The following is a 21205-nucleotide window of genomic DNA, read 5'->3' on the forward strand; positions in this document are numbered from 1 at the left end:
TACGTTGGTTTAGCAGCCTAGCCAGGTCTTCTTCTTAACTCACACGATGCAAGAAGATGCTTAAAATGGACTTCGGTTCTTCTTTTCTCTTGCCACGCATGCTGGTGATTCTGGCCATTATTGATGGTAAGTGGGAAGGTTTTCTTTACAAAACTGGCATTGCTTTGCCTAGGTGAGCAAAAGCCGTTATTTTGTTCTGATTTTTTCCCTTGGAAAGGGAGTCTCCTGAAGTCGGTGAAATGCTAGTGTCATAGTCGCCAAAGCATGAAAAGGGACAGTCAGTCCAAAGTAAGACAGATTTTTCTCATAGACTAATTTTAACTAGATTCCTTGATATATTGCATTTATATAAGTAAAGGAAGTTGAGGGATTGAGAGGCTCTCTGTGTAGTATAGCGGCTAGAAAGGGAGGATGGAAGATAGGATTTTGGGCTCCCATTCTTGTCGGTCGATGTGATTGACCTTGAGCAAATAATTTTGAGCAGTAGAGAATAATACTGTCAAATTGTTTTGGTGCTTATGCATTATAGGTTTCCAGTGGGTCTTATCCAATGTTTTGGAAGATTATAGTTCAGATTGTGTTGTGCATTCATACACAGACTGGGAAACAGCAGTCATCATGAATTCTAGCAAAGGAATCTAATATGGTCTGTGTTTTCAAAACCCATTTATATATCATTATTTATTTATTCTTAATAATGCTAGGAAGGTGGAATTACTTTCTTGGTTTACTAATTTGCAGGGTTATCAGTATAAATCGTTGGACTCTACAAAGCCATTAAACTATTTTTGCTTTGTATAGATCTATGAATCAGCCAGCCAAAGGTATATCTGAAGTGAGTACAGGTGCTCCTTTAAACAGAATAGGTTAATTTCACAACATAACATTCAATTTATGTAGTCCCTTGCAAACATATTAAATGCTTTGTAAGAATTAAGAACTACATTGAGGTTGTTTGTAATATTGGACCGGCACTTAATATTCTTCCCAAAGAGGGAGCTGTAATTTAAATCTGTGATGTATGAACTGACTAACTCATGACTGAAGGTTTTCACTCTCTGTATGTACTGGTGCTTTTTCCCCCAGACAATTTTATTCTAGTACAGCCTTGGATTTTTACTTTGATGAAATGCAGTTGTGGGGTTATGAGCTACATGGTGAAAATGTGCATTTATCAATTTATAAAAAGCATCCCCATCTTTTAATGTTAAAGATAACAGAGGTAGCCCTTTGACAATGCTACCTTTTAATGGACGTTAATGCCACCCTTTCCTAGATATCCCACAGGCTTTTAATGCAGGTGCCATTTTGCCTAGAAATTTCCCTCCTTTGAAGCAGGGCAAGTGCTGTTAAAGCTGAGGTGTGGGATGCATGAAAATAATGACTGTGCTTTCTGATTGTTACAGGCAGGGCTTGTGCTGAAATAGAACGGCTCAATGGAATCACTGGCAGCAAAATTGCCTTCCCTTTGGAACTTCAGAATCAAAGCCATTTCTCAGTAGTCATAAATGGAATGAACGATTTGGCTGACTGTTTCAGAAACGGTGGCCAGAACATGTCGCTGGGAAATGGGTTCCAGGATTTGGAAAACGTAGCACAGAGTGATGAAGGGATGTATCATTTTTTCTCTCAAAATGAGAACAAAACTTTCTTCCTGAGAGTATTTGGTAAGTGTGGCTATTTTACAGGCAACAAAATCTACTGGTGTAATTGACAACTGTGGCCTTTTGTTGAACATGATTTTAAGTATATTTTCTCAGAATTAAGCAACACTGATATTCTTCGGGCTTAGTGGGAGCCAGCTTGGTGTAGTAGTTAAGAGCGAGGGCCTCAAAGAAACAGCTCTTCTTAAGTCAACAAACAAACTTGATTGTGTGGCAGGGTTGTTGTGCTTTTTTACCCTCTGGTTTAATCCAAGTACACTAATTCTGACTGTTATCTTTATAATGACGGCAACAGTTTTGTGGCTCTAATTGTTGGGTAACAAGACAATTAAAGTGTTGCCCTGGTCACAGGAGATAAAAAATAAGACCAAGGCCAGTGGTGCAAAATCACATAGAAGTATTTTATTAATTAAAATTCTAATTTGGGGAGGGGGAATTTAACTGGGTAATTGACTAATAAAATATTTTTACCTGATTTTGTACCATCAGCCTTGGTCTTATTTTATCTCCTTTAACTGGTGCTGGCAGGCAGAAGTCAACAAGTTTCTGACATAGAGATACAGTGATACAGACCTTAAGTAATTGATTGCAATTTAGAGTCCAACCCCCGAAAGAAAATCTGTGCAGAGCACAGAACACAGTGCAGAGAGCCAGCTTGGTGTAGTGGTTAGGAGTGTGGACTTCTAATCCGGTGAGCCGGGTTCGGTTCTGCGCTCCCCCACATGCAGCCAGCTGGGTGACCTTGAGTTTGCCAAGGCACTGATAAAGGTGTTCTGACCGAGCAGTGATATCAGGGCTCTCTCAGCCTCACCCACCTCACAGGGTGTCTGTTATGGGGAGAGGAAAGGGAAGGCCAATGTAAGCCGCTTTGAGCCTCCTTCGGGTAGAGATAAGCGGCATATAAGAACCAACTCTTCTTCTTCCTCCATCATGAACTGCAGCTTGACCTCATGGATATAGCACTAGGTTTCAGAAAGGACAAAAGTAAAGAAGTAACATCTGGAGCTGACAAAGTTGGTTGCTAGAAACACTGTGTAGAACATCACTCTTTTTATTGCCAAGTTCTTTTTGGATACAAATTGCCTGGACTGTGAAGAGAAAAGGGTTTTCTTCAAGAAGAAGAAGAAGAAGAAGAAGAGTTGGTTCTTATATGCCGCTTTTCCCTACCCAAAGGAGGCTCAAAGCGGCTTACAGTCACCTTCTCATTCCTCTCCCCACAACAGACACCCTGTGCGGTGGGTGAGGCTGAGAGAGCGCTGATATCACTGCCCAGTCAGAACAGTTTTATCAGTGCTGTGGTGAGCCCAAGGTCACCCAGCTGGCTACATGGGGGGAGTGCAGAATCGAACCCGGCATGCCAGATTAGAAGTCTGCACTCCTAACCACTACACCAAACTGGCCAAGGAATAGGATGGTAGTTTATTAATTTGGAGAGTAAAACAAAGCATGGCTGGCTGGCTCTGCATACACTTATGAAAGCCTCCCACCCCCCTACTAAAAAATTGATTGAATTTAGAAGGAATGGAACCTTCCAAGTGTGAATGGGAGTCAGTCTCTTTTCATTATGACTTTCCATTGGGACCATAAGCAGGATGAGGCCAGTGACTGCACTGCCCTTCATGGAGCACTGTTTTTTCCCTTGTGACGTTTAACGACGACAAAAGATTTTTTTGTGTCTTTTTTAAAAAAAGGGAGCTACTTTTTAGAACCGGAAATTTTAGGAACATAAGAGAACATTGCTGGATCAGGCCAACAGTCCCTCCAGGCTAGTCCAGCATTCTGTTTCACACAGTGCCAACAAAGGAAGCTTACTAACTGGTGCAGTTTGAGTTTTTCCAGATTCTTCAAACATTTAGAGAAAATCCATCATGTTCCAGTCCCACTGAAATCAATTGTACACATTATAGTTAATGTAAATAAGTTCCCACTGACTTCAAAAAGACTTAAGCATGGCTAACATTCTTTGGTTTGGAGGCCACTCTTTCCACTGGGCCAAATGCACATGGACCAATGTCCTGCCAAATTAACTTTTCTCTTCCTTTTTGGTTGTCATTATCTTCTTGTCTAGAGCCACTGCCGACTATCCATATTCACTGCCTTCCTGGAGGAAAAGCAGAGTTGTCCTGTGAAGTGGGGGGTCTCTCAGGTGAAGTTTATTGGACCCTGAATGGGAGCCACCTGAATGATTCAGACATTTGTGTAAAGGAAGGTGGCAGCAAGATTGTTTTGGAAAAAAAAGTAACTGGGATGCTGACCTGTCACAGAAGAAACTCTCCTCTTAACTTCTCCACAGAGCTGTTGTGTGATGATGGTAAGTTATGCTTGCTCTCTTTGGCAGAATCTGCACTTACTTTGTTTATTCCATTGTGGATCCTGCTGAATCCAAACGGATTTGAACTTGGGTCTACCTCTCCCCTTCCCCCCGCATTGAAACAAAAAAGTGTTCTGCATGTGGTTTGGGGAGTTCAGAAGGGGAGGGGGGAGCCAAGCACAGCAGGAGTCTCTTTTCTTGGAGGGGTGAGGATTGGAGACAGCAAAGGAGGGAGAAAAAACAAACAAAAGGCAAATCTCTACCGACAGAAGTTAGGGCTTCTGGGAGCTTCTGCTGAGAGAAATTAGGGGCTTCCTCTTTAAGGCAAGCTTGCCACATGGGCAGTCTTGGCCAATCAGGGCTTCTCTACCACGTTCAGCAATAAATTTGAAGCAGCCATTGCTCCGCATGCTTTCTCATGCTTTCTCAATCTGATTCTTCAAATATTGAGGGTTAAAATCATTCCAAGATATTGCAGTCTAAAGGTAGGGTCAATCCGGATCAATCATGCTTGTTGCAGAGGGAAAATTTAAATCGGACAAAATCAAAATGGAAATCGCATTCAGTGGTGATGGCAGGGACTGAATTGACCTGGGATTCGAATAAAAGCTCCCTGAAGACTCCACCCTTTTCTCCGTCTGTAGATTTCTTGGAGATATTATATTTAGGATTTTCTCTGTGACTACATTTCAGGGACTCCCAGACACTGCAAAATAGCCAAGATGATAAGCCAGGGGACATTCCTCCACTAGTTGACAGAAGTATAGCCTTGGATCACAAGTGTCCTTCCTGGGAGAACAATTTTGGTGGGACAGAAAACTGCAACACGAAGGGGAGATAGGAAAGCCACCACTGATGAAGAGTAGCTCCACTTTTGCTATGTGCACTAAGAATGATTTCATCCTCCTTCAATTTGCCATATTAATTCAGTTTATAGCACCTTGTATGTGCAATTCCCTTCCTTTCTATATGAAGAAACTATTTGGATATTTGGTTAATATAGCAGAGTTTTGCCCAGTCATAGAAGCATGATGCTGAGTATAAGAGAGAGAGAGAGAGAGAGAGAGAGAGAGAGAGAGAGAGAGAGAGAGAGAGAGAGAGAGAGAGAGAGAGAGAGAGAGAGAGAGAGAGAGAGAGGAGGGCTCCCAAGTTAAGACAAAAAGAAGCATCCCATTCAAGGTGATAACACCTATGTGCCCTTACAGTGACGTGGTGCTCCTCAAGGTGCAGTTACTCACTCCAACACTAACATGGGTCCCTGACTGTTTCTGCTATTGATACTATCAGCCCTGGGTTCAGTGGGAAATGGGAGGGGTTGCAAACGCAGGTTGGATGCAAAGATTACTTGGTCAGATGTATGAACTGTCCCATATAGGTGGGCCACAGGCTAATATAGCTCTGCTCCTTGTGACATCAAAAATCTCTAACCTTGAACTATAATCTGAATGTGTCAGGTTCATTTCCCTTACCTAGGAGATACCCTCTCCCTTGAAATACCCACTCATCCTTTTATGAGAGCCAGTTTGGTGTAGTGGTTAGGCGTGCAGACTTCTAATCTGGCAAGCCAGGTTTGATTCTGCACTCCCCCACATGCAACCAGCTGGGTGACCTTGGGCTCACCAAGAGACTGATAAAGCTGTTCTGACTGAGCAGTGATATCAGCGCTCTCTCAGCCTTACCCACCCCACAGGGTGTCTGTTGTGGGGAGAGGAATGGGAAGGCGACTGTAAGCCGCTTTGAGCCTCCTTCGGGTAGGGAAAAGCGGCATATAAGAACCAACTCTTCTTCTTCTTCTTCTTCTTCTTCTTCTTCTTCTTCTTCTTCTTCTTCTTCTTCTTCTTCTTCTTCTTCTTCTTCTTCTTCTTCTTCTTCTTCTCTCAACACAGATCCCATTAATTTGAATATTTCTCCAGAACCACAAGGGTCAGAACAACCATTTGTATTCTCAGCAAATGACACTGCCCCTAACATTTTGCTCATTCTTGTTTATTCTTTCCAATATAATCACATATCTGTTCATGATTAAACCTCCTTCATCTGTCCTCATTCACAGATGCAAAATGAGTACATCATTCACAATATGGGCATTTCCCCCAGCCTTTTAATGTTTTTCTCTGGTCCAGTAAGACTAAACAACAACCAACAAAGATTCCAGAGTCATTTCTTTGCTATTCATTACCTGGTGAATCTTTTGAATGGATGCCAGAGAATGCTCACAGACTGCTAACTGCAGGCAGTCATGCATGACTTGGATATTTCCAGTTCAATAACTGTGTTTTTCCTCCCCTCCTCCCAATCTCCAGCCACAGAGAACCATTTTTGCTCTTTCATTTCAGTCTGTAATCTGAGGAGCTGTCACAACAGCTGCAGGTCTTAGTGAGTGTCACAGGGGCTTAGAACCTGCCTGTTTAAATGTTTCTACGCAACTCGTCTGGGTGGATTACCAAGCCTATGCGCTATTTGTGCCACTTCCCTTTATGAACACGCTGTCTGCACACTTAAAATATTATTAGAACAGAGACTGAGCTTTGCTTTCTCTAAACATTACTTTTTTTGTGTGTGTGGCAACCCACTGGGACAGGAAGCGCCTCACAGAACAGCCTGGTGGGTAGCAGGATGCGGCAAAGGCTGCCAGGTGTCCCTCCACCAGTGCTGCCCTGCACAGTCACCTAGTAGATGGGCTAATCCTGCCTCTAGGAAGAAAGACGTATATAGAAGAAAAGAGCACAGGGAAGCTTTAAAGGCCATCACTATCTAAACAACCACCTGAGCTACACAGGCAGGTATGAAGCATTTAGAGACTGGCATTTGAGTATCTGAGATGTATAAATCTTGCAGTAAAGGACATCATTTTCCAACTCTTGCTTGCTAGATAAACAAACTAGTAATCACTTTCCAAAATAATCTACTTGAATGGGAAATAAATAACAATGCCTGGCATTTATGTGCCACTGTGCCCAGCATTCTTCATGCACCTTATCTTGCTGTAATCCTTGCAATAGCTTTGTACAGTAGGCCAGTGCTGTTATCTCTGCCTTGCAGGTAGGGAGGTTGCCTGTGCCTCTTTGGAGATTCTGGGTAGGGGTGAGATTTGAATCAGGCAGGGACCCTGAGGATCAAAGCCCATTCCTTTGCCCTGTATCAATTCTCACTCAACTGGAGCACTCCCACACACTCCTCTGCAATGTCAGTTTTCCTTATGAGTCCCATTGGATTGAGCTTCACTATTGGGAGGGCAAGCATTGGTTTCCTGTTTTTTTACTGCATCAGCACCATTCCTTTCTCCCAGGGGATCTTCTGAAACACCCACTGTTCCTCATCATTCTGGCAGCCTCTGGAGGGGCTGCAATCCTTTTGGCCATTATTGCCTCCCTGATCACGTGTTGCTGCATGAAAACCAAACACAACTTCATTCCGGTGCCCACAGGTGAGTGCTGTTTCCCCTGTTTTGCATGGTGCTTCCATCACCTTCATTTTGGGATAATTCCCATAGAAGAATCTGAACTCTTTCCAGTGTTCCCATGGTGGCAAAAATGAAAGTTCCGCAGCCAGGCAAATCAGAGTTTGCTGTCTGTCACAATACAGTTCTTTAGATTACATGCAAAAATATCCTTGTCCTTTTTTATGTAAACTGTCTGCCTGCCTGCCTGCCTGCCTGCCTTCCTTCCTTCCTTCCTTCCTTCCTTCCTTCCTTCCTTCCTTCCTTCCTTCCTTCCTTCCTTCCTTCCTTCCTTCCTTCCTTCCTTCCTTCCTTCCTTCCATTTATATACTGCCCTCCCCTTGCGGCTCAGGGAGGTTTACAGACAACCTGAACAGGTACAATATAATACCAGGAGAAGTGGTAACAGTAATAGTTGTAACAGTGACAACCATTACTAACTATAACAACTGTAGTAATAGAAACATTAACATATCAACTGAAACTGCCACCTCATAGATAGGTCAATTGCCCCTTCATGTCCTTAATGGGCATATTGGTATGGGAGGGGGGGGGGGGTTAGGGGCCCAGTACATGTTGCTGGTTCGAATGACCTCAACCAAATGCCTGACAGAAGAGCTCTATTTTGCAGGCCCTGCAGAACTGTGCTAGATTTTAAATATTGTTTTGATCTTACTACATTTGACACATTAATGACACATTAAAGACTTCCAGGTTTATTATCCCAGGTTAATTATTATATAATCAAGTTGCCAAGAAATCTTTTTTTGGTTTTCCTGCTTCAATATAACATGGTTATCCACAGGAATTTGCACTTTTGAAATGTCTATTTATGCATCTACATATGTATTCTCTTGTTTTTCCTGGAGATTTTATAGACAAACGGGCATGCAGATTTAATGGATTTGGTGATGGTAAATTCTGATAGGTCAGACTCTTTCAACCTCTTATTATGCTGTCCTACAGAAGATGAAAAAGAGGAGGGGATCACCCTCTCGGCCATTTCCAGTGAAGGACCAAAGAGTTCCCCTAATGGAGACCACTGTGAAGCTGCAGATGCCCTTGCTGACAGCACCACCAATCCAGGTGGGTACCTTGGGTACCTTGGTTTGGGAAACTATTATTTGCTAGCAAAGATATGTAAAAAAGAACAGTTGGACAAAATGTATTTGTGTCGATAGTTTTAAAACCAACGGTCTATGAGCATTCTTAAAAACAGGAGTAGAGACAATGGGTAGCAGCCATGGAAGTACCCTCCCCTTCCTAGTATACTTTGAGTAGCCCCAATTGAGATGTAGCCAATGACGCAAAAATGCTGCTTGAAACAGGTGCTCTGTGGTGGGTGCTCATCACACGGGTTGTTTGCATTGAGTAGAGCTTCTCTGATGGTTCCTAATAGATCTGGCTTGGACCATGATTACCACCAGAGTGGGCTCCCCAGGTAGATCACTACTCCCCCCCCCATCATGCACCTGGCTAATACTAGCACATGATCATCAACTTGCAGGCATGAGGAGGGAAGGTATTGGAGTGCCTCATCTTAGAAAGATTTTAGATTGACTAATTTTTAGATAGCACTACATTGTACTGGATTTTAATTTTTAACTAATGCAAGGCCATTCACATCCTAGACCCCACATAACTGCAGGACCATCTACTTCCCTATGCCCCCCACAGAGCCCTTTGTTCTGTGGGTGCAAACTTGCTGGTGATCCCTGGCCCACGGGATGTATGCTTGGCCTTGACCCGGACCAGGGCCTTTTCGGTCCTGGCCCCGACGTGGTGGAATGAGCCCCTAGGAGACTTGAGGGCCCTGATAGAGCTGTCCCAGTTTTGCAAGGCCTGTAAGAAGGAGCTCTTCTACCAGGTTGAGGACAGGCCAGTTAAGATCAAGGACCCCCCAAAGGGGCTAGCCCCCCCCCCCTTGCCTCTCCTTTTTCCCCTTGGCCAACTTGGGAGTGAGTGGATCACTCCCCCTGAGGCACAGAGAGGGAGCTGTCTGAACTGGAGGACAGGTTTTTGCTGCCAGGATATTTTTTAACAAGGGATTAATCATATCTCGTATTTTAAGTGGGGTTTTATTGCTATGTAACCCACTGCACGATGGCTTCTCTGATAGCGGCAGGTAATTAAAATGATGATGATGATGATGATGACGACGACGATGATGGAAGCAGTGGCAGAAGCTTGGTGCTTAGCTGGGGAGCTAGGGCTGCCAGGTCCATCTGCACTCATGGCAGGAGATGGAGGCAGTTTCCAAGAGCTTTCTGATGTCACTCAGAAGTGATGTTTGCACATCAGAGATGTTGAGGGGCAATGCTTTGGCTTTGGGGCAAAATTAGTGTCCCTCCCGATGACCCCAGCTTGCTGACTTCTGGATGACATCAGCACATAGCGTTAAAAAGTGATGTTCTTCCTGGCTAGGGTGAGTTCAGGAGGATGACTCTGGGGGGTGAGGTGTGCAAAGCAAGTTAGAGAACCCTGTCCAGACCAGTAGACCTGACAACTCAGTGAGGAACAGCAACCCTGATACTTCCATCTCCTACTTGTTTCCTTTAAGGTCCTGGGAGTTCCAAAATCAAGGCTGAAATGGATCCGAATTCGAAGGTGAAGCCTGAAACAGAACCAGGACCCCAAAAAGAGTCAGAGGCTATGACAGAGTTCCGTGAGGTCATGGTTGACCCTCTTCCTCCAGAAGCTGTGGGGGACTGTTTCCCGGAGACTGTTGATGCTTGATCAGATGTGCTCTCTTTGCCCCTCCCTGAAGCCCTGAGAAGTGGTGCTTCTTCATTCCAGCGACCAATTCATAGTGATACTGCCCTTTTTAAAGCACCTGCACACAGATAGCCAAGGCTCTGTAGCTTACTTCAATATGGTTCTCACAGATGCTTCGCCTAACAGCAATGACATCCAGATTTAAATATGAGGGACCCACATTTAAGAACACTCCACTCTCTGATCTTGATAATATTCTCCTTTGAGCCCATCTCTATTTTTCCAGGGTATTTTTTTAACCCCTCTAGGTTTTGTTCTACTTAAGCAGAATGGCTACAGTTTCCATGTGGGTAGCCCAAGAACCCAGTTTTTAGGAACCATTGGGTGGAACACCCTTAGTGGGCCTCCTACTACCTGGAAAAGGTGGGACGTGCAAACAGAATGCTGCCAACCTGTTGGCAACTTGGATTTCAATAATGTTACTACCGAGTCTTGGACACTGGGCACCTATGCCTGATCTCACTGCTTTCTGGAGCCTGCTATGCCATGACCCAGACTTTTAGCTCTAAACCCTTGGCTTAGTTCTCATTTATCACTGAAGGAGAAATGCCCTGGCTTCACTTCTGCACCCTACTTTGTAGAAAATCATCAAGTCTTTCCCTATCTATGTGCTAGTTTACAGTGTGGGACTCACAAGCTGTGCAGAACAGAGGGTGCTTTTTTCCCCTTTGGGGGATAGAATTTGCATCATAAACAGACTCTCAGCAGTCAGGTAGTGCTTTTTTGAGAGATTCAGGCACTTCACATACATTACCTTGGTGATTTGCTGCAGGTGTTTTATTACTTTGCTTCTCTTTATTGTGGCTCTCCTTCCAGCTTCCTGAGTGAAAGGCTTGGGGAATGCAGGCATCTTTCAAGTGCAGTTGTTCTTTTTGTGATATGTATGCCTTGGACCCTGCTCAGATATAATGGCTTGGCTGCCGCCTGGAAAATTGCAATTACGTCTCCTCTCTTGAGTCGGATATTTTATTCTACATGTTCTCTGCGGAGGAATTAGTTGAATGAACACCATTAGTTTTAGTTAGAACAAATGGTTATAAGGCGCACCACCTTCTTCTAGCCTGCCTGGACATGACAGGTGTAATAATATAACAGAATCACCTGGTCCAGAATTATCATTCCATGTGGTCAAGTAATAGCTGTACCTTGTAATATATGAATGAACATTCCAATCAAATATTTCTTTGGCCTTCCTAGGACATGGTGCATGTACAGATCAATAATATTAAAAATACGTTTGTATTTAAAGTTTAGAAGAAATGGTAAAGTTATTTCCCCTTGCGTGGTCCTTTGTAAGTCTCTCGGTCTTTCATAAGGTCACTTTGTGATAACGTTCAGTTATTTTTCATTATAGTGAAAATATGCTCATAGTTCTCTGTTCTTTACCCTCTCACTGTTTACTTTCTTCTACATTTCTTCCTTCTGTATGCCTCTTCTTTCTTTCATTTTTTGTCTCCCTGTTTTTGTTCTTCCCACGCTTCCTTATTTCATCCCATAGTGTAGAACAGTGGGGGTTGGGACACCTTTGGGGGTCGTGGCAGGGCAAGCAGCAAAGCCGGGGAGGATGCCATCCACACAACAGCCTTGCGGGATAGATCGAGTGTTCATCTGTCCAGAGCAGCAGAAAAGAGCAAAGTTGGCATGGTGGGACAAGAGGCAGAAAGAAACTGAGAAGAAAGAAAACCAATTTATATACAATCATGAACAATGGATCTTCATGCCATTGGTCGGTTTCGGTTTAATTTCTGTGAAAGAACACCTGCATAATTTTATGGTTGGGGGTCACCACAGCACGAGGGGCTGTATTAAAGGGTTGCGACATTAGGAAGGTTGAGAACCTCTGGTGTAGAGGAAGGTTTACCAAATACAAAGACTACTGGGGAGCCAGTCTGCTTCTGAGGAATTGCTCTAACTCCTATGGGATTGAGATCCAGGACAGGGACCTTGGTTCTTATATAGCTTCTGGGGCAGAGCAGGTGCTTTTGTAAATATAATAGCGAGTGAGGACTAGCAAATCCAGTTTTATGGAACCAGGGCAATGTTTTGTCAGAACTGTGCCCCCAGGGCCAATTCACAGTTCTCCAACCAGTACTGCCATTGCCTAGGAAGGTGGACTCACACCATGTCCTGTCACTATAGAACTGGAAAAATGGAAACCATTTTTTTGTTGTCAAGTCCCCACCTACTTGTGGCCACTCCCTAGGATTTTAAGGCAAGAGATATTGATAGGCGGATTGCCACTGCCTGCCTGCATAGCAGCCATAGACCTCCTTGGTGGTCACACAGCCAAGTACTAACTAGGGTTTGGGGGAGGAGTAGTGTCAATAGACCACAAAGCCACAGAGTTCGCCTTCTAAAGCAACCAGTTTCTCTTTGTAAACTCGAGACCTGCTGTAATTCTGGGACCACCTAGAGACTGGAAACCTTATTGCATTACTAGGATGACGACAGCCTTTGATGAAGCGCTTTTACCGTCCTAACACACACTTCAAACATCACATAGGCCTAAAGCAGGAGTGGCCGAACTGTGGCTCTCTAGATGTCCATGGACAACAATTACCCTGCTAGCACAGGCTCATGGTAACTGTAGTCCATGGACATCTGGAAAACCATAGTTTGGCTGCTCCTGGTCTAAAGCAAGGGACTTCCAGGATCCTGCTGTGCTTCTGTGGCCTAGGAATGTGGATGGTACTAGAGAAGCTGCATGGAAGACCAAAATAGCTTTAAGCGGTCCACCTTACTGATTTTCTCACTCAACAGTACAGAAATAGAAAGCTAAACAATTCATGTCACAGAATAAAGTCTGTATTCATGTTAAGACTTAATGTGTAGAAATGGGCAGCTGAAACTGAAGCTAAAGCACAAAGGTCAATAACAACGTCTAGTAAATAACATTCCATTATTCCTCCATTCAAGGAAGGAATGCAACACGTCCTCCTGTACTGCATCACCGACTGAACCTGTTAGCAACCCCAGGCCTTGTAAGTTGGAAGGGTAAAAAGATGGCACTTTCCCACTGCCTGTCTTTTTCCTCTTCCAAGAAGAACAGGAATTGGGGATCCATCTCAGGAAATTCAATTTACAAAATCTCCACTAGGTGGCGGCAAATCACATGCAAACCTATAACATCAGCAGCTGCTTCTAACTCTGTACTTTACTCAAATTGCTTTATAATTTTGACAACTACCCCTACCTCTTCCTGTCTCAAACCAGTTCTAGTTCCAAGGGGTAATGTTCTGCTGTCTCTCAACCAAACTTACAGCTTGGGCTGATAAAACCTAAAGGAGAATAAGTCATGCATTTGTCTTAGACTAGCTCTAAACCTTTGGTTTACTGGAAAATTAATGTTTTCTAGGCAGCTTTCTCCATCTGTATCCTTCAGGGTGTTATGCCTCACCAAACATGGATAAACCTCACCAGTAGATCGAGCTACTGCCAGGGACAGACTCGGAAAATAGTCCCCCTTCCCCAGCCAGCTAGGCTCCACTCCATAAAGGAAGGGAAGGAAGGAAGGAAGGAAGGAAGGAAGGAAGGAAGGAAGGAAGGAAGGAAGGAAGGAGCCATCCATACATCCAACCCCCCCCCCCCCGGCACAGCTCAACTGGGTGCTTCCTGCAGCTCTGCTGGGCTTGACCATCTGCATGGAGTATTTGTTTTGCTCAGGCTGGGATCAGCTTTCCCTGGGAGGTGTGCAGACTTTCTACTTGTCTCATACTGTTAAATCCACAGATGTGCATGCAGGAAAGTTCAGTCTTTATGCCATGTTGTGTCACCTTTGAATATACACACTTCACTCAAAACAAGATTTCAGTCTTTGCTTACCAGTTTGGCCATATTTGAAAATGGCTCTTTATTGATTCACATATCTCCTCCCCAGACTTAAATAAAGTGGGGAAACCTTGTTGTCTTCAGATATTCAAATTTCCACCACGATTCCCCTTTTCCTCGTGAAAGCGGAAAAAAACAGGGGGGGGGGGAGGAACCCTTTCCCCAGTGCCCGTTTCCTTCCTGGGTACCTATTCTGCCAAACAGACGTGCTTCCCCTCCCATCAGTTTCACTGGTCCACAGGGGTGGGGTGGGGGCAGAGGAGGAAATAAAAGAGAAATTCAGGGTTGTGGGAGAGTGGCAGCCGTGGAAGTATCTTCTCTGGCACTACCTGGAAGGTATGTGCTGACATTTAAAGCTTCTCTACAGGATGTGAGCAACTCAAACAGAAGTATGGGGAGATTCCTGATAGGCTGTTAGAGTGTTCTAAAATACACCAGTGATTTTCACCTCAGTCTAACTCTGCTTCAGATTATGGCTATAGAGGAAGGTAGATTTACAATTTCTTGCCTCAGTCTTCCCCTTTCCCCACAACTTCTGGGAATGTGTGACAGCCACAACCTTCATGACCTCTGCAGTCTCTGGAGAAACAACAAAGGTCAGGAGAAAACCAAAAATCTATCTCATCAGGGCAATTATCATTAAAACTGACAATACTGTCTCAAAGCCTGACTGTTGAACAGGAGAACACTAGGAGAGGCAGGCGAGTGAAGGGGAACAGTCTCACTCCACCCTGCTGAACCATATTTTGTAAGGCAACTATCAATAAGAATCCTGTAGCAGTAAGGTAGAACTCATAGATTTCTAAGAATCAACTTTGTACTTCTTGAGCAGACTTAACAGACACTTCTGTGCTACCCAGCTGAGCTGCACCTAGTTCAGGGCCTAGTCTGCACACATAGGATAATGTGCTTTCAATGTGCTTTGGCAGCTGGATTTTCCTGTGCAGAACACAAAAATCTACTTCTAAAGTGCATTGAAAGTGCATTATCTATTGTGTGCAGACTAGGCCCTGGTCTCTGTACTTGTTGCTGAGAAGCTGCAGCCAACACTCAGTTGAAACACAAGATCTAACACATGAGTGGGAGGAAGAGCTGGTTGCCCCCCTCCCATCAGGAAGTATAACATGTAGGCCACCCTGGACTATCTTGGGTGATGATGTTTTGACACAGTCGCCTGCTGCCTGGGTGGCAGGTGTTCTGTGGGGAGTAGGATTATTATTCCCCCCCACACACACCATATTGGGATGTTTTTATTATTATTCTGTGTGGATTAAAAAAATTTTTATTGGGGTTATTGTTATTGGAACTTTTTGTATTGTAACCTGCCCTGAGCCGGTACGCCAAGAAGGGTGGGTAAAGAATATAAATAACAACAACAACAACCTCAAGCCTAGAACAAGCAAACAAAGCCAGTAAGCACAAACAAGTCCAAGAAGGAGGCCAGAAGTTATTACTGGGAGTCAGCCCTGAAGTCAAGAAGGCTGACGGGCTGCCAGATGCCGGAGCAGAGAGTTTGGTCTGGAGCAGCACTGCAGTGGGTTGCTGTAATGAGGATACCAGAGTCAAGGTACCGGGAAGAAGAGATGCAGCTCCGGAGAGCAGGCCAAGGTCCTAGTCCAGGAGTTCACTCTGACAGAGCACAGGAAACAGGAGTCCGGGTAGACAGGCAGGGAACATGGATGCTGCCCTCATGGAGAGAGTGTAAGCACATTCCACCTTAAATGCAGCCTGGCCAGACCCTCTCGCCTCACTTTCATCAGTTCCCAGCTGTGCTCAATCTTCATCAGTGGAAAGGCCTTCAGCTGCATACTCTCATGCCTGATAGTGAACTGCCAGTCTTGTGCCATCTCTGTCTCTGGCATTCTAGGGAACTCTCAGGGCTAGATGGGACTGGTAGGGTGGGACCTGAGGCTTTTGCTGCACCAAGCTGGGTCAGCTCCTGTTTCGAGCCCGGGAGCACATTGTCCATGGGACCTGGTTGACCCCAACAGAACCCCGGCATCTCTGCTCTTGGTTCTACACCCACCTCAGCTGTGCTGATTGGAGTCATGCTGGCCTCCCTGGGAGAGTCTACCCCAGGCACAGGAACACGCACTGGTGGGCTGCAGGGGTTCAGGCATGACAACTTCCCTTCCCCATCCTCCTTGAAGACCCTCAATAATCGCATGGCATTAAGTTCTTGATGGCTTTATTCTTTTATTTATAGTGTGGCTTGTGTGTAGTGTAGCCAGGAGATCTGAAGGTTGTCTGGCAGCCAGGCAAGGGATGTTTGGAGGCGGTTTGCCATTGCCTACCTCCACATCATGACCCTGGTGTTCCTTGGAGGAAATCCATGCAAATCCTTGGAGGTCTCCCATCCAAATACTAGCTTAACTTCAGAGATCTGACGGGACCAAGCTTCCTTGGGCCACATTAAAAGAAGGATTCTGACAAAGTTAGACTTGTTGATGGGCAGATAGCTGAGGTCCCTTCTGGGAATACCCTCTGCGGCCCTCCAGATGTCCATGGACTTCAATTCCCATGAGCCCCGGCCAGCTTTTGCTGGACATCTGGAGGGCCACAGTTTGACTACTCTTGACCTAGATACTGTGGAAGGGAAGTGGTTTTCTTCAGGAAGTGATTGGAGGTCATGACTCATTTTCAGCATATCCCATGCAGGAACACAGAAGACCTCAGAAAGTAGAGGGCCTATCCTTCCTGTTTCTTATGGCCTCAGAGAGTTTATTTGCTGCCTTTCAGCTCCTCTGTTGCTAAAGATGAACATTCAAATAGTAAAGAGACAAAACCTGATCTGAAAATACCTTTATAACTAATTCAATACCTTTATAACTAACCCAATGATCCCCAGCATAGTTTTTCCGGTTTTTGTTGCAGTCATATGCTACCTGAACAGTTTCAGTGAGTTATTGAACATGATTCCAAGATCTCTCTCCTGGTCAGTTACTTCCAGTTTGGAAGCCATCCATGTGTATGTATAGCTCCGAAATGTGTTACTTTGCACCTGCCCACATTGAACCTCATTGCTCACTTGTCCAGCTGTGACAGACCTCTCTCGAGCACCTCATAGTCCTCCCTGGTTTTCACTGCCATGAAAGTGTCATCTGCAAAATTAGCCACTTCACTGCTTCCTCCCAACTCCAAATCATTAATGAACAAGTGAAAAACCTGGTATTGAACCCTGCAGTGCCCCACTGCTTACCACCTTCAACTGTCACAATTGCCCATTTATAACCATTTATATTTAACAAGTTTTTTAATCTGGAAAAGGACTTGTATGCTTATTCCCTGACTGCTGAGTTTACTTAGCTCCTATTGATGAGGAACTAAATCAAAACTCTAGGTAAACAACATCAATTGGGTCATCCTTATCGATACGTTTGTTCATCCCTCTAAAGACCTTAAAAAAGTTAGTGAGACAAGATCTTCCTTTACAGAATCCAAGATAGTTCTTTCTCAGTAACTTTTGTTCATAGAATCATAGAGTTGGAAGGGGTTCTCCAGGGTCATCTAGCCCAACCCGCTGTACAATGCAGGAACTCACAACTACCTGCCCACCCAGGGTGACCCCATGGCACCTCCTCATTTTCCTCTCCGGCTGCTGCCTTGGGGGCTGCCCTGCCACTCTGCCGCTGGCTCACCTTTGGTGCTCTCCAGCGGCCACCATGGCTGGGTCTCCCCCTCAGCATGGTACTGCACAGCTTCTGCTGGCAGAGCCTCCAGCAGGCTGCGGGAAGTTAGGGGTGCTGGCGGAAAAGCAAGTGGAGCAGGGGTTCAGGCAGCGGCAGTGACGTCCCTCAGCAAAAGACTACCCCCCAGGGCCTCAGTACAATTGTCAAGTGTTGACTGGTCTCCAAAAAGGTTGGGGACCACAGATCTAGCAAGGTAGTAACTGAGGGCCAATCAGAGGGCCAGCAAGTCATTAGAAATACCCAACACATTTTATTATAGACTAGGGGCAAAGCCCGTTGTCTCCAAGAATACAACGGGCGCTAGAGCTTGGCAGTGGGAAGAGGAAGGGGAGGAGTTGTCCAGTCTGTAAGGGCATGGGGTTGAATGTTGAGGCCTACTGCACAGGGTTGTTGTGCAGATGAAACAGGAGACAAAAGAGCCAGTTTCCTCTGCAGAATAACGCTGTGCAGTGGCCTCAAACCTGCAGAGAGTTGCAAAGAAGAAAGACACATGGCTTGGCTATGTCTAACCCCTGGCCAGATCAGTATTTTAAGTGAAAAGGGGCTTTTCTGTGGCCTCCCTGTCAGCCAACTGTTTGGCAGAAGGGGAAAGCCCCCCCCCCTCAAAAGGAAGGCCCTCAGATTCCCCTGCATTGCTCTTGGAAAGGCCTCCCTCCCCTCAGTCAGGGGCTGTCAGAGGCTCCTTCGCAGAAGGCCTGAAGGGGGGGGGAAGGGGGAGAACTCTGCAGCCTCCGGCCAGCTCTGTCAGGGTTCTGAGGCAATTTGCAGTTGGACATGACAGTTAGGACAGCCTTGAGGTGAAAAGGGCTGGCACAGCCTCTGTTCTCATCCCCCTTGGCAGCCCTACTGACCCCCTCTCCCTTCGGTGGTGAGAAACAGACTGGCAGCCAGACTGGGCTGGGTGAATGGAATTTTGGTCTGTCCTGGTGAGGGGCCAATAAGAAGGCGCTTCGCGTGCCTCCCCATTGGCTGCTTGGCCCTGGATGGACACTTGGAGGGCCCAATCAGGAGCCGCTTCACGGCTCCTGATTGGGCCCCCTGAGTTTTTATCCTGGACAGGGCCCGCCCTAACTCCTCCCCAGGTGGCCTTACCCTTTTATTTAACCGCAGGAGCGGTTAAAGATGATGATGATAATGTTATAGCAATACAATTAGTCATAGCAATACAGTTAGTGTAGGTTTGATAGGACAATAAGGATTGCATGTATTTCATTTTTGTCCAAATCAGGGGGAAATATTGTCCCTCCCTGTGGCTTCATTAGTCTTTACAACATTAGTCCATGTAAAACGTGGTTTCTATCCATCACTGCAACATCAGTTGTCCAGATGCCAAAGCATCATGAGTTAGATGTAAGGGAGAAACAAGGTTTAGCTCCCTCACTCACACACTCACACATTTTAATTTAAAAATAGATCCCCACCCCCTGCATTATGCACAGAGATCACCTAATTATATATTATTTGTGCCCAACTATTTTCTCAGCTTGCCAAACTGCTTGATGTGCAATCAAGAATTTCAGTTGCCAACAGGATGTTCTCTTCCTGAAATTTGGCAGAGGTTCCCTTGGGAGAATAATATGACCTATGAGAATTTCATTCCAATTTGTTGGCTCCTGTCATAATTCCATTTCTCACTGAAATTAAAAAATGAGCATTATAATGAGAATGATTGCATCTCACAACAATCTTAAAAATAATTTTAAAAAATGAACCAGAATTGTGCATATTCTTGCTGGCTTCCTTTTTGTGAGATGTTTGTTAAAGGCCATGCCTTCCCCTCCACTTTCTCTTTCAATTTCCCTCCTTGCAGACCAGTGAAGCTAAGTGCTCTTTAAACACTCCCGGAGTGCATCGTTTGTAGTCCAGCTGTGGAGCAGAACAACAGCTGTTTCTGGCAAAGCTAATAATGCCTGTACTTAAATGCTCTGCAGGCTCTGATTCAGCTGCAGGCTTCTCCCTAGTTTGAGCTTTCTCAGCCTATTGGTCCATTCTTAATCCAGCTGTGCTCTCTTGGCTTTCCTCACCCCTGCCTCACTTCATTCAATCCTCCTGTGCCTAGGAGCCAAACACTTCACAGTGTCTCCCCCCCCACCCCCCACCTCAAATAACTGCATTCTGAAAACTATTGGTGACAAGGAAAGGGTGTCAAACTGTCATGTGGGGAAGGCACAATCTATGGACAGCAACCACACTCTATTGATTCACATCTAACACCTATAGAATTCAACAGTAAAAATGGTACAATCAGTTTTCTACAAGCACTAAGCACTCAGATTGGAAAGAGTTTCTAACCCAATGCAGAACAATTCCATAAACCCAGAACTGTTGAACTGCTTAAAATCAAGTAAATTAAATTAGCTAAATAAAGAAAACAAGAGGGCTGAGGAATGATAATTGTGACACCCCCCCCCCCCATCTTGTTGCAATTCACTGACACTTATGTTCTCTGGGCTGCCACATGGGAAACCACTAAGTTAAGTTTTTCTGCTATAGATCTTGCTGAATTCTGATCAATCTGAACCTGGATCTGCAGCTTTCTTTTCCCCCGGCTTGAAAAAGGTCCCCTTTATGCACTTGTATTGTCCAAATTTTTGGTCTCCTCTCTCCTTCCCACTTGTTTGGGGAGTGCAGGGGAGGGGGAAATGGTGGTCAGGTGAAGCTCCAGCTGGCATTGAAGAAGCACAGGGCTGGAGAGTGCTTTATTTCCTGCCTTTTGTCTCCCGACTCTGCAGCCATACTCTACAGCTGGGAGAAGGGCAAGTGAAGCATGAGGTTGCTTGTTTATCTTTCTTTTCCCGCGTGAGTAGGGGGGGGGTAGACAGCAGCCTCAGAGAGAACAAGGAGGGGAAAGTAAATCCAAAAAGCAAATCTCTGCTCATAGAAGTGTGAGCTTTTGGAACGCAGACACTTTAAAACAGATTCCAAAATGAGAGCAAAAATAAATCCTGTGAAGGAATGGCAACCGAGAATCAGTTTTCCTGCAGTCTTTGAATTGATGCTCTGGCCAATCAGTGGCAGACTACCACACTACATCAGCACTGGAGGTGTGGAGAAGGAGAAGGAAGTTAATCTGGCAAAATGCCGATATCTACACTTGCAATACAGAGGCTTTCGGAGCACTTTTCTCAAATGTAGTGAGTTATATACACTCTTTGATGTCCTGGAGAAAAGATGGCGTCACTGTGGATCTATCATAGATGTTGCAGAGGGAAAATTTAAAGCGCTCAATAAGAAAATGGAAATTGAATGTGTAGAGAGTTTTTAAAAATTATTCAGAGAGGGGAGAAAAGTCAGTGCAGACTCAACCATGGTCTTCTTGCCCTCAAACACATTTATTTATTTATTTATTTATTTATTTATTTATTTATTTATTTATTTATTTATTTATTTCTTTATTTACTTATTTAATCTTAATTGCTTTGTTATGTGCTTGGATCTCATTTAGATATATCTGCCAAACACAAACTGAAAAGGGTTAAGGGTGTTTAAAAAAAATCTG

The 21205-nt window shown here is 44.8% G+C and overlaps 1 protein-coding gene across 2 annotated transcripts; it reads left to right on the forward strand.

The window, feature by feature from the left end:
- LOC143839786 (uncharacterized) lies at window positions 1-11428 on the forward strand. Of its 2 annotated transcripts, XM_077342278.1 has the most exons (6): window positions 1-126; window positions 1407-1667; window positions 3733-3975; window positions 7265-7402; window positions 8381-8500; window positions 9975-11427. In XM_077342278.1, exons 1-6 carry the CDS (start codon window positions 57-59, stop codon window positions 10148-10150), a joined length of 1008 nt encoding a protein of 335 aa, XP_077198393.1. In that variant the 5' UTR covers window positions 1-56; the 3' UTR covers window positions 10151-11427. The 2 variants fall into 2 exon arrangements, with proteins under 2 accessions (XP_077198393.1, XP_077198395.1); XM_077342280.1 differs by lacking the exon at window positions 7265-7402 and having other exon boundaries at window positions 9975-11428.
- The last annotated feature ends 9777 nt before the right edge of the window (window positions 11429-21205 follow it).

The sequence above is a fragment of the Paroedura picta genome, chromosome 6, assembly GCF_049243985.1.
Source record: "Paroedura picta isolate Pp20150507F chromosome 6, Ppicta_v3.0, whole genome shotgun sequence".
In the NCBI taxonomy this organism is placed as follows: domain Eukaryota; kingdom Metazoa; phylum Chordata; class Lepidosauria; order Squamata; family Gekkonidae; genus Paroedura; species Paroedura picta.

What these genes read in the sequence shown, in the direction of transcription:
- LOC143839786 (XM_077342278.1), top strand. Translation starts at nt 57, where the DNA reads ATGCTTAAAATGGACTTCGGTTCTTCTTTTCTCTTGCCACGCATGCTG. An exon ending in TTTCTTCCTGAGAGTATTTG is followed by an intron (nt 1,668 to 3,732) that starts GTAAGTGTGGCT and finishes CTTCTTGTCTAG; the next exon opens with AGCCACTGCCGACTATCCAT. An exon ending in CTTCATTCCGGTGCCCACAG is followed by an intron (nt 7,403 to 8,380) that starts GTGAGTGCTGTT and finishes GCTGTCCTACAG; the next exon opens with AAGATGAAAAAGAGGAGGGG.